General features: G+C 39.0%; 1 protein-coding gene across 1 annotated transcript in view; it reads right to left on the reverse strand.

Annotated features, from left to right (window-relative positions):
- The window catches only part of ak5 (adenylate kinase 5), a 52,161-nt gene that overhangs the window by 20,257 nt on the left and 19,052 nt on the right, over positions 1-12,852 (reverse strand). Inside the window, exons 6-8 of the mRNA XM_026314620.2 lie at positions 11,040-11,231; positions 4,097-4,187; positions 622-695 (exon numbers count right to left, since the gene is read on the reverse strand). Of these exons, the coding sequence (XP_026170405.1) occupies positions 622-695; positions 4,097-4,187; positions 11,040-11,231 (357 nt within the window). The remainder of the gene's footprint in view (positions 1-621; positions 696-4,096; positions 4,188-11,039; positions 11,232-12,852) is intronic.

Here is a 12,852-nt window from a genome sequence, read left to right on the forward strand (position 1 = left end):
CTGGCTTTTCCTGTAACATATTTCTAGTCAGCATGTTGTGTTTCTGGACGATAACTAAGTGTACACCTCTGACTTGGCTGTGCATCATGTTTGTTAGTCATGTTTTTCTCTTTTACATTACAATATGTCGAGTGTGCTACAGTCACATGTCAGTCCTTGATCTTTTAGAGATGATCTTTTTGTGTGGACGGGTCACATTCATAAAAATTGCCATACATGCACTGATTTAACTGAAATGACCTGGTTTAAAAATAACATTCAGTTTGGTTTGTTGACACATCCGTGAAAAGATCAGATCTGAGTCATGTCGAGGGAAAAAGTGGGATTTTGGTCATTTGTCGTCTTAGTTGCAGTGGGTAAAAAGGATTTTCTTATTTGCACTAGAAGCTTTTTGATTTAAGTTGTGGGATCAGCACAGTCCAGCAGACCAGAAAACTTTCCATATTTCCTTAGTAAAGATTTGGCTGCATCCCAGAGGCTTCAGCAGGTGAAAGCTTAAAGAATAACTGAGCAAATTAACACTGAGTTTCACATTTTTAAATGTGCTGCCAAATTCCATAGTGGACCTCCACAGTCAACTTTCCTCATTCAACATAACATAATAATGAACCGTAATCTTACCTCATCGTACTTGCAAGCAACATCTGCCAGACTGCTGGTTTCACCCAGGAGACTGAGGTCTAGCTCGCTGGGACCTGAAAAAAATAAAAACAATCACATCTGCATTTAGAGGAATACTTCAGCATTTTGACTGATGTACTTATTTAATTTTTTTGAATGGATGAATTAAATTCTACGTTTGTGAACTGAGTTGACATGAGGTAAGTGGATAGCGGCATGACTGTCACAATAAAGTTCACACCCTGACCCCATCTGTAGTTGGGTTTAGACAGCAACAGCCCTTTGGTTAAGTTTTTACTGATGCATTAATTATCAGCATATTTCTGACTTGCCAGATATGTTAATTATCAATTAAAACATAATCAAGGCTCAATTATATATTTGTTGTTGCAAATTAGTTGTTTATAAATATAGAACTACAGTATAGTGGCAACGCCGTGATGAAGCTAATGATGATATGACTCCATTAAATGACACAATGCAAGAAGGAAGTGATAGTGTGAAAAACTGAAAAACATAGCATGTTCAGACCCTTGCTCAGTGGAAGTGGGTCATGAATAACACTTCCCCTCGGCAGATTTCTTTTTTTTCCTGCATGCCAGAGCCTCCTGATTAGAGAACTGGGTTAGATTCTGTGAGGATGTAGCTTCAAATATTCAGATTCCAGAGAGACAGCAGCTATGAATTTCTTAGCGTCAGCAACATGTCAGGGTGAATCTCATCTTGGGAAAGCGAAGGGCTGAGGTATGACGGTGTGGAGAGATTTGTTTTGCTGTTGAGGCCTGTGATGTCAGGAGGGTGAGGTTGGATTCGTCAGCAGCACTTCAGCTTGATCCTCATGCTGCTGCAATAATCATGTCCTGAAGATGGACAAGACTGGAGGGCTCTCTGGGGAGAAATGTCGCACTAGAAACAGCAGCTGGAATGAGAAGCAGTTTCTTTTGATTTTGCTTTAATAGCCACTTCTTGTTGTAATTCCTTTTTATCCTTTTGATTCCTGAAGATTTTTCTCAGCTGATCTGTGTGAGGAGCTACATGTTACAAATGCAACCCAAATTTCTGTGCTTTCTGTATTTGAGAGTATAAAAAATAGACCTAACACTGGTCTGTTAATATCACATTCCATTTTTCTACCGCTGTAAACATCAGTGCATCCAGTCACTGAGAGTGTGAGAATGTGAACCTCAGTCTTATTATCTATTATGTGTTATGAGAGTTTAGAAAAAAGATACAAAAATAATGTTTTTGTAATGTTTCAGGGGTCAATGTGACTTTCGTATCAATCCCTTGATACAAGCAAAGTCTGACATTTGACACATGGATGGACTGGAGAATGTAGAGACACTACAACCAAACTGTCCTTACGGCACCTGTCTGCAGGCAGCTCTCTTATTGTACTAGTGCTCATTATATCACTATAGGCAGCAGCTCTCCCCTGATCAAACCAACTGTCTCTAAACAGATTTTCTCCTCCTGCATATGTTGTCACATGGTGATTCTGCTCCTCCTGACACAAACCTCAGTTTCCTACTGAGTTAATTTGTTGTGGCAAATCTGCTCCAGACTGTTCCCTTCGTCATGAGGTTATTAAAGCACTTGGCTACAGATGTGCTGCATTTAAAATAAAGGAAAACAGCCTATTTGATTGGTCTGCACTAATAACTATTGTGCAAAAAAGTGCTCCTCTGTTTTCTGTGCAGCGTCCTGCGGTGACACAACTGTGCCCAAACGTTGCCACGACATGATGAATCCTCAGCAGATTTTCCAGTCCAATTTTTTCATAAAGGCCAAAGCAGGTTCTCTCTGAGGGATTTCTAATTACACAACGTTCTTCATCAGACCAGAAACTTTTTCTAGGTTGATTCAAAACCAAAACATGTTAGGTAACTGCTCACCAAATGTTTTTAGCTAAACAGCTGAAAATGTTTGGTCAGTGGAGCATGAATACATTAACCTGCTGTGTTTTCATTATGATGCACTGAAGTCCGAATTTTTTAGTTCAGAATAAACAGACATGCAGTGAATTGGTGCTGCATGTACCAAGAGGTAAATCATGGAACCTGATTTGATGAGATAGATAAATGAGAAGATAATCAATCGATTTGTCCTAAATATTGATCAGACTGGCTGTATATCCGATATATAACCAAGAACTATAGAAAATCATGTACATTATCCATTCCTCAGAAGAAAGACAGAAATGATTTCTCTAAAATGTGCTGCAGTGATCACACTGCTGTGGTAGATTTACACTTCAAAAATGTGTGATGTCTGTGCTGTGTAGGCACATTTACAACTTACACCTACACTTAACTTATGATGAAAAACAACGGCCCCTTTGCAGTCGAAATCAGGCATTTTTTGCCAGCTCATGGCACTGTGTGCCAAAGGTATTATTTTCTCCTTTCAATTATGGTAAAACCTTTATTATTTTATTGCTTATGAAATCACTGCAGAAAGGCTTTCAGCCCAAACTGATCATATCTTTTCAGCAGACATGAGGCTGTTTGTCTGTCAGGCATCACCAAAACTCTGTCTAGCACGTTTCTATGACAATAAATTAACCAGATTTTTACATAACAGATCCATCACACTGTCAGTGATCAAAAACTGATTCTAACCTTGTTGATTCAGTATTTCTCACGAAGCCCAGCTAACCCTGCTTCACTAGTTGCTATGCCAACTCTTTGGTAACCAGGGAGCCGGTGGGTGATGTTTTTGGTTGTCACTTGTTCTCTCGTCTTGTGTATGTGGACAATTTTGGAGAAGCCTTTCTGCTCACAGTACACATGTAGGTGTTAAAAAGCCATAAATCCCCTGTGGATGTTCACTGTGTTTGTGACTATGTTAAGGCCTGATGTTCTTTATATTGAATCACATTTCATCATCATTTGGCCCATACCTGCTGTGCAGAATGACTTCACCTACAGTACATTATATGCAGTCAGACTGCCGTCTATTAGGCACACAAGCTAAAGCTAATACAGTCCAATACAACAGTCATGCAAAAAAAAATCCTCCTTCATTTAGGTGATGATGCACTTTTTTGTAAAACTATGTCAGGGATGTGTTGTTGTTGTAGTTCTGTTGTTGAGGCTGTAGTTTGTGCTGTTGTTGATCTGACAGAGATCTTTCTGTTGTTTGGCCAGGACTCGTTGACAAAAATGACACTGTAAATTACCTCCTGGATTATGTTGCATCAGATACACACATGTTGCATCAGATACACACAACAAACCTTAGTTCAATCATTTCAGCAAAGCCAACTAAGGTGTCTTAATTAGAGACCTAATGAGTCTTAATTAGGTTAATCTTCAAATCCTATTTAATGTAATTTGCCTAACTAGTTTCTCAACATGATCTTACTGTGGCTAAGATCTCATCCACCTTTTTGAATGTGTCCAACCATAAAATGTCTTTTGACTTTTAGTCTCGCTTTGTTGTAAAATAGGAAGATAACTAAGGATCATCTCACCGGCTGCAGGCTCTTTGGAGGGAAACAGCTTGTTGTCCAAAGTCATGCTGATGTCACAGAACACCTCCTCTTCATCTCGGTCAGCATCCAACTGAAAGAAGAAATATCTCCGATTTGACACTCCATTAAATTCATTTAGTCATCATTTTATTCATTCATTTAGTCATCATTTTATTCATTCATTTAGTCATCATTTTATTCATTCATTTAGTCATCATTTTATTCATTCATTTAGTCATCATTTTATTCATTCATTTAGTCATCATTTTCCAGATGACTTTTCAACCTGTAGTTATGCTCCTTTTATAAATGATGTGTCAAAACTGTCAAAAACAAACACTGTTTACCGAACAGCCTGCTGCAGAAATGATTCTGTTGACTGTAACTTCATAATTTAAAATGCATTTTTTCTTACTGAGATAATTTTAAGATAGAAGGAATTTGGGAATTTAAAGAGAAATGTTACATTAACTTTATGTTTAATTTAAATTAACAAATTATCTTTTGCAAAAGAGATAAAACTAATAAATAAATATATGAAAATATATCAAGGGACTGTCTTAAAGTATGAAAGTGTTGTATCTATTAGCAGAAATGGAATATAGTATTTATAAATATGTTGTCTTTTGTGTGTAAGACTGAAAGATACCAGCTGCACTTGCTTAATCTTTGAAGGAGCCTTTTAAAACTAGATAGGGAGCTATGGTTTGTCCTTTCTGGGCCACTATAGAAACATGGCAGCACAACAAACACCGGCCCTAGACAGGGAATTGCGTTTTATTTTAAAGGTGATGGCCAGTGTAACCTCTGTTTCGCTTGGAAACACACTTCACATACTTATTTTAAGTTGATGTGAATGTACTGAGGTTGAGTTTGCTTGTTTTTATGTGGATGTGGATTAAATGTGTATTTTGTTGTGGTGATGCAGAAAGTGTCAAATGCATGAAATGAGAAATGCCAGACAGCTAAAACACACATACAGAAATGATAGGAGTCAAACGGACATGCTCAGTCAGTTAAAGCTGCCGTGACATCGGGAATGAGCTTCGTTATAAGATCACACAACACAACAACAAGCTCTGGTCCTGGGAGCTACACACCTGGATTTTTGGTATTCAACACACACCAGAAACTTTAATAACACTGGATTAATTGGCCTCCTGTCTGCGTCACTCGGTCTCTTCCAGATTATTCGGCTGGTTGGCTGCCTTCTTTTGCACGTACAGTATTTATAAATTGGCCATGAAGAATCTGATTTGCAAGTGAATGAGGAACTGATTGAAGCAGACCCCTGCTTCTCCCCTAATCTGCTGTCTGGCCATCTCATCAGCTCCGATGACAAACAACGGAGAGGCAAAAGGCGAACGTATGCATACAGAAGCAGATAAAAACAAACAGACTGGACATAATTGCTCTCAGCTTCAGGTGTGAGGCTCTCAGCAAGGTTATCTTTTCAATATATAATCAAAATAAAGAAATGAATGGATGCTGGCGATGGGAGTGGAAGTCAGCCAAATGTAAGATAAGGGTAGCTCAACAAATGCTTCCTCCTGGGGTTTCCATGGAAACAACCTAAAAAAAGAGGCTGGTGTATGGTGTTTACAGCGTGGGAGAGTCCCCTGAGCACCCGAGGGCCCTTTGAGTCCACCCGCAGATGATTAGTGGAGGGGACCTGGCTGAGGATTCCCCAGGGAAAGTGGCATTAAAAAAGCCCATCAGGCTACTCAGAACGCTTCATGTCTGGCATCAAGAACAAGTACAGTGACTGCAGTGTTTATTACCTAACTGTGTTTGTACTCCAACAGAGAGCTTCTCTATAATCCATTTATACTTACAAGAAGCTGCATGAGACTCTTCAGAGAGAGTATCATTCTCAAGGACAGATTAGAAGCATTTTAGGAAAGAAATATGTGGATCCAGTGTCAGCTTGGGAACTTGGCTGCTTCTTTTCCTGATCCTGATTCCTAATGAGATCAACAGGGCTGAACTGTGCTGCATACATGCATTATGCATAGTTTAAGCTGCACATGTCATGGTGACTTTTAAAAAGAAACTTAAAATGTACCTCTTCTTGACCAGCTGATTGAAATTGAAATTCTCTACAGATTACTCCTTTTCTGATAGCACACATTCAGCGAAGCCACTGCCAGCTTTCTGCTACCACGATCACTGCTCTCTGTCAGTCAGCGATCAAACATCAACAGCCCTGCACAGACTGACAACCTTTCCAGGGTCCACACTGTTTCTTACCCAGTGTCAGTAAGACGTTGAGACAAAATACAGTAGAAGTCTCCTGGATATAACTGCTGTTCTGTGACAGCCCATAGTTACTGTGAATTTCATTAAAGCATGATTCATTCTGATCTCAATACATCCGTCTGGTGTTCCCCGTGGGTAAGACCTAACACTGAACTATAAATCTAAAGCTCTACAGTACAGTAGGGATCTGTGGTAAGACTACTGTTAACCCTCTGGCTCGACCATAAATCAAGTCTGACAGCTGTGTCAGTGACAGGCTGGCAAACTCTCATTTACATTTTTTACATTTTCAGGCCTTTAATCGTAAACATCTGTGTCTAAGCAATAGCAAAGTGAATAGGTAAGCTGTCTCTGAGCACATTTATGTTATCACTTTCTGAAACCTCTCTTTTCCCTGTCAACAATAAAATTTGGAGACCTTTATTGAAAAGCTCAGTTAAAGCTTTGTATGTCATTTTGTGCATTGTAAGTCCTCTACAACCTGTGTTGTTTTTTTACTTGTATTTGGGGAAATTATTTCTGCATCACCACAGTAGAGTAATTAGGATGCACAAACTCCTTCCTAAAATAAATTACCCTAAAAGTGACAGGGAGAAAAGAAATTAGCAATCATCTCTTAAGCTGCTGACATTATAATGACTGGGTGCAGCCCAACAGAGGACAGAAGTACACGCTTTAATTATCAACTCTAAAGAACATGTTTACCTTCATGTACTGAACATATAAAGCACAAAAAGATGCATCTTTTTCACCAAGTCCACTAATAGGATGAAGCGAGGCAAAACCCATCATCCGGCACCATATAGATCTCCAAGTAGTAGAGGTAGATTAAAGGGAACAGATGAATCAGATAAGGAGTCTTAAAGCTTTGAGGCGGCTTAAAGCAGCAGCTCCGTCTGGACTCTGCAGCTCTTTTCAGTGGAGCATTTTGTGCCTTCAGATTAATCTGTTTGATCGTCTGAATAAATTCATGCGAAGGTCTTCAAGCGTTTGAGCTGAAAAAGAAGGTGGAAAATTCTCCATCCATACATCTGTTTAGTTTTTTTCAGTTATGTCAAGCTCAAAGTCGCCAGAGGAAACATTACAGATGTAAATACACAAGTACAATATGTATAGATTATATGGATTTAAATTGATCCAAAGACTCAATATCAGTTTCAGTTGTGTATTCAAAGCGTAACGTGAAGACTGCAGTTCATACCATACTGATTAGCTACAATGCCTGTATCTCATTTGTATTTCAAGTAAAATGAATTAATGCCTTGTAAACGTCCCTGGAGAGATAAGGAACCCAGAAAGTTGGCGCAAGGTTTCTTTTGTTTGTTTATATCTGTGTGGCATCGATCAGCATGTGTGAAGGAAACTGAGGCTGAACTCACTCTGGAATACTTAATTAGAGTTGTCCTTTTTCCTAGAATGACAGCAGAGCTTCAGTCAAGGCCACAACAAACAATTATCTATCCCTGCTGCAATTTCACTTAGGGCTGATTGTGTGTCTGAGTGTGTATTTGTGTCTTTTGATAAGTTGAGTCAGCCTACATGGAAAAATAATTGTAACTGTCACTTTTATGCACAAAAATCAAAATGTCAGTGTGTCACATACAAATTACAGAAAACTGACAACAGCTTCAAAATAAAAGCACCGAGAAACTGAGCATCAGGTGTCAGAACCTGAGAAATAAGAAACTTGTAAACTTGACAATCCAGTCATCGCATTTCAGCGTAGACAAAGTAGAGAAATTAGTCACGGTGATTGTTCTTTTATAGATTTATCCCTTTCCATACTGGACCTGACATTTAAAATGAAAGGATCACAAAAGCTTTTGCTGAGCGAAAGCAATTAAGCCTTAGAAGTTATTGAATTCATTAGTTAGAAAGTATTGAGTCCTTCTCCTGGGATAATTACTGAAGAGCAGGAGGAACCATATTCAACCAGAATTTAATCAAACCTTGAAAGCCTGTTTCTATGTCAGATAGGAAACTGTTCACAACTAAACTGTTCACAAATGTCTAAAAAAACCCCAAAACAACAAAAAAGATGTAGTTTACACATTATTATTTATACATACATAGAATGAATTTCTTCTGTTTGATGATGCTTCTGATCCTGAGGGACACAACAGGGATCAACTCTGAATTTGATTATTTGAGTATTGAAACAATAGAACAGAGCGGTAATAATGTGATCCTTTCATGAAAACAGTAATAATCTGTCCTTTGTTCAGCTCCTACCATCAGTCACAGCTACTCGATGTCTCAGTTGCACCAAATGACAGAATCAGCTGCACATTTACTGTAAGCTTTTATGATTTTATTTCTAAAGAACAAGAACTGAACCTGACGTCTCTTAAGAACAGTTCAGTCCAGTGCTCTCTACACATAAATAGACGTTTCTCATTATTATTTTCCATTTTGAGTCTCTAACCCGACACAGTCCGCAGGGACAATTGTCTGTGGCTTCACATTTGCCTCTACTGACTTTCCAAAAACTTCTCTTGCTGAAAAATGTCTGAAACAGAAAGCTGCTGGGTCAGGAATGTAGTTTTCTAAAGCATATACATCCATCCATCCATTTTCTATATATTCCTATTTAGGGTTACGGGGATCTGCTGGAGCCTATCCCTATCTGCCAAGATTAAAAACTGTAAAAAATACTGTGATTACTGTAATCTATAGAGAGCCCACAGATCTGGCAGTACACTTTGCAGTCTGTACATTCCTGCCAACATTACAGGAAAAGAAAACATTCAATGAAACAGCAGAAACTTTAAAAACAACTTGCATTTCTAACCTTTCTCATGTAGTTTTGTTGTTTTGAGGTTACAGCCTCACCTGCTGTGAAGTTTTTATGTGCTAAAATGACTTCAATTCACACATTGCAGATTCCAAAATGCACCAGAACAATATAACCCCACAGGAGGAAACCAAGAAGCAGCTGGGTTATTCATGAACTGTGTTGTGTGGAGACTATTACCCCCAGGTCTGCTCCACTTTCCTCCCACAGTCCAAAGACATGCAGATAAGCTGCGTTAATCAATTAAAGATGGCAAAGTGCAGCAGGAAAACATAGCAAATAGAGCATGTAACACTACACAACAAAGCAGGCAGAAAGAGACGGCCGGACAATAATGCAATAAACAGGATATTAAAAAGACTGGAAAAAGACATTATATCACTCAGTAACTGTTCCTCTTATGGCAGCATCAGCAGAAAGCTAAGGACAGCAATCACACCGACACATAAACAGCTTTTTCGGATTTTTCTGGAGAGCATCTTGTTATATTTGTATATTTTCATTCTTTTTACCATTAATGCGTGATCCACTGGAGATTACCATTGGATATGATTTTAAGATGCCATCTCCAACTATGCAAACAAAATCTCCTCCGGTAGCAGATTCAGTCATTATTCCCTGTGTGTGAGGAAGTCGGCACTGAGCTCAGACTCAGACAAATCAATAAGACTCTCACTAGAACAGTGGGCACTCGCTTCCTGTTGGCTGCAGGAGCCAGTAGCTCTATTGGCACCCGCCTCACACATGCCGTGGGTAACTCTGCCCCTCTGCCACACGGTCTGATGAAAATCTCAGTGGTCTCCAATTAACACTCAGTCCAACAGCAACAGTCTGCTTTTCACCTTGCAAAACAATGAGCAGCTAAACAGATACAGTTTGAAAAGATTAATGGATTATCGGCATGTCTGCACACTGCTGACTTTATGTGTTAGGAATGGTAATGAATATGATAATTAACTTTTTATTATGCCAACATTACTGTTACTCTTCATTCTGAATTATTCTGCAAAACTGACACACAACTGACATCAATGTTCATTAACACGTCTTTCACAAGGGACTTTAGAAGCAATAACAATGTTAGTCTGACTTTACTGAATCGGTGCATTTTGCTAAACGTAATAACTTTGTCACTTGTGCACAGAATTTTCATATTCCTGCACAGTAACTTTTCCTAATATGTGTGTGTGAAATGCTGCTCTGAGAGGCAGCACAGAACACAACACAGAAAAGAAAGGATCGATATTAGATCAAAACCTGAGAATTACCTCTGGGCAAAACCTCTACACTTCACATTTTTCTGAAAGCAGATACCTCACATCAACTAATATTTACAGATGAACTCATTTCATTCTTTTTAAATGCTAATTGAATGTGAATATGTGTAATGTGTAATGTTTCTTGACCCTCGTACAATCTCTTGTGCAGCCATACAACTGGAGCTGCAACAGTTAGTTTATTAATGAGTTTGTTCATCATCGTTCAGTGTAAATACATCATGCATCATTTTGTTACTTCAGATATCCTTGTAAGATTTGCACCTAATTATAATGTAGTTTGTAGTTGCCAGTGACAGTCTTAAGCAATAAAACCTTTCCCATCTCTTCCATCCCACTTGAAGTGAATGCAGAGTAACTGTACGTGTGTGACGGGATGTGATTGTCTGTCTGGAATAACAATCAGACGTACGACACACGCAGCGCCATCTCTACACCCTTCCTTCCTGCATTGCTACACATAACTTCCTGTGCTGGCACCAAGTGTTGATAATGGATTTAATGTACACACTAAAAAATCTTGCAATATGAATAGACTTCAGCTGTTTTTAAAAGAAGCACACAAACAAGACATAAAGTATAATCCATAATACACACAATGGTCCAGACTTACTGTAACAATAAGGCCCCTCTCCTGGAAATATTTGACCAGAGGAATGGTGTTTTGTTTGAAGTTGGTCAGGCGGCGGTCAATGGCCTTGGGGTTGTCGTCGGGTCGTCCCTGCTGCTCGGCTCGTTTCTGCAGCCGCTCCTTCAAATGGTGGTTGGTGCAGGCCAGGAAGACCACCAGGTCAGGAGTGCAGATCTGTCCAAGGACAAAGGACGTGTAAAACATTGCAGATAATGCTGCATCTTCCATGAAGATTTAAGACTGTAGCTTTGAAAATAGCCTGCAGCTGCGCCACTCATGATGCAGTTTTAATACAGGCGGCGTTATCAATCAAACAGGATGAACCTGTACCAAACATACGAACATTAACTGTCACACACAGAGTTTCTTTGTTGTAGGCAACTTTCTGTGTTTGGCAAACAGGACGAGATTGCAGGCAGTCACAGGAAAGTAAAGTCAGTTTCTTTTTTGTGCGTAACAGCAGATGACATTATATGTGTGATCACACATGCAGCCTTCCTGTAACTGTGACTGCAGTTTTCTATTTAGAGCTCAGTCGTGACGAGGAACCAGTTATGAAGTGTAATTGGACAGCTCAAGACGTAACATCCCCTCATGTCAACATTATGAGCGTGTGTAAATAATCTTAATTACTCATTTTTTGTTGAAATGCCTGTCACAACCATAAAACTCAGCTTATGATTATTGATCTTCATAATGTTTTATCTGTTTCTCTTTCTGCAGCTTTTCTTCTTCACATTATTTAAACTGTCTGCATCAGTGCAACATAGATGTGGTTAAGGACGTTTAGCTTAAACAGATGATTAAAGCAGCATTAATTGGATATTTTGGCTACTCAGGGGGAAACAGACCAAACTGTAGCCACAAGAGAAATACTCTTCGTGTCTGCAAAGGTCAGCCTGAGCCCAGTTGAGACTGACTGACTGCACATTTTCAGTCATTTTGTTTGTCTTTCTCCTGTACTTGTTCAGCTGTCACACACACATGGTGGTTTTTAGTCATTTTCATGTTGTTCAGCCAAAGAGAACAAACAAAGAAGCTCTTGTTGTTGCCATAAGGCGGTCACCATTGTGGAAATTGTTCGTGCTCACATGCCTGATTGTAGTATGAATAGAACTGTGCTCATTTAAGGGCAAGTAGAAACCATGAATGGGCCTTTACAAAGCTGATATGGTTGGCATATTAACAAATAGTTACCTGTTTACATATCCAGCAAAAATGGAGCAACATTAGCACTGAATTTTTCTGATAACCTGGCAAACATAAGTGCGTTCACTGCCCGTTTAGCTTTGTTGTTATTTCAGGAGACAATCTTTGTCTCTGTAGCTGCTGCAGAAGATGCTCCACTATGTTTCACAGATACTTACTAATTTTATCTCTCTGTTTGGTGCTGAACCTTTAGTGCTCATTGTCTTGCAAACAAAAAATAGCTGCTCAATATGATCTCAATATGCAATACAATATTTTAAACACAGAACCTTTTTTGAAAAGGCCTCATGATAAAGAAAAAGTACTATTATTTTTTATACGCAACTTCTGTTTATTATTTTTTAAAAGTGCATGAAGGTGGTAATGTTCAGGTGTTGTTGTTATGTTCAGGTGTTGTTGTTATGACGATTTTGGAGGATGTTGTCTGTGGTCCACATCAACGTCAAGCTCTGAGCAAACTGATCTCGTTCTGCTCAAATTACTGCAATTAAGAGAGGATGAAATAACTAGAACAGTCCAGCAGTGACTGTTGCCAAGATATAATAACAGGCAAATAAACACTGACTGTTCGGATTTAAAGGAAAAG

This window comes from Mastacembelus armatus, chromosome 17, assembly GCF_900324485.2.
Source record: "Mastacembelus armatus chromosome 17, fMasArm1.2, whole genome shotgun sequence".
Classification (NCBI taxonomy): domain Eukaryota; kingdom Metazoa; phylum Chordata; class Actinopteri; order Synbranchiformes; family Mastacembelidae; genus Mastacembelus; species Mastacembelus armatus.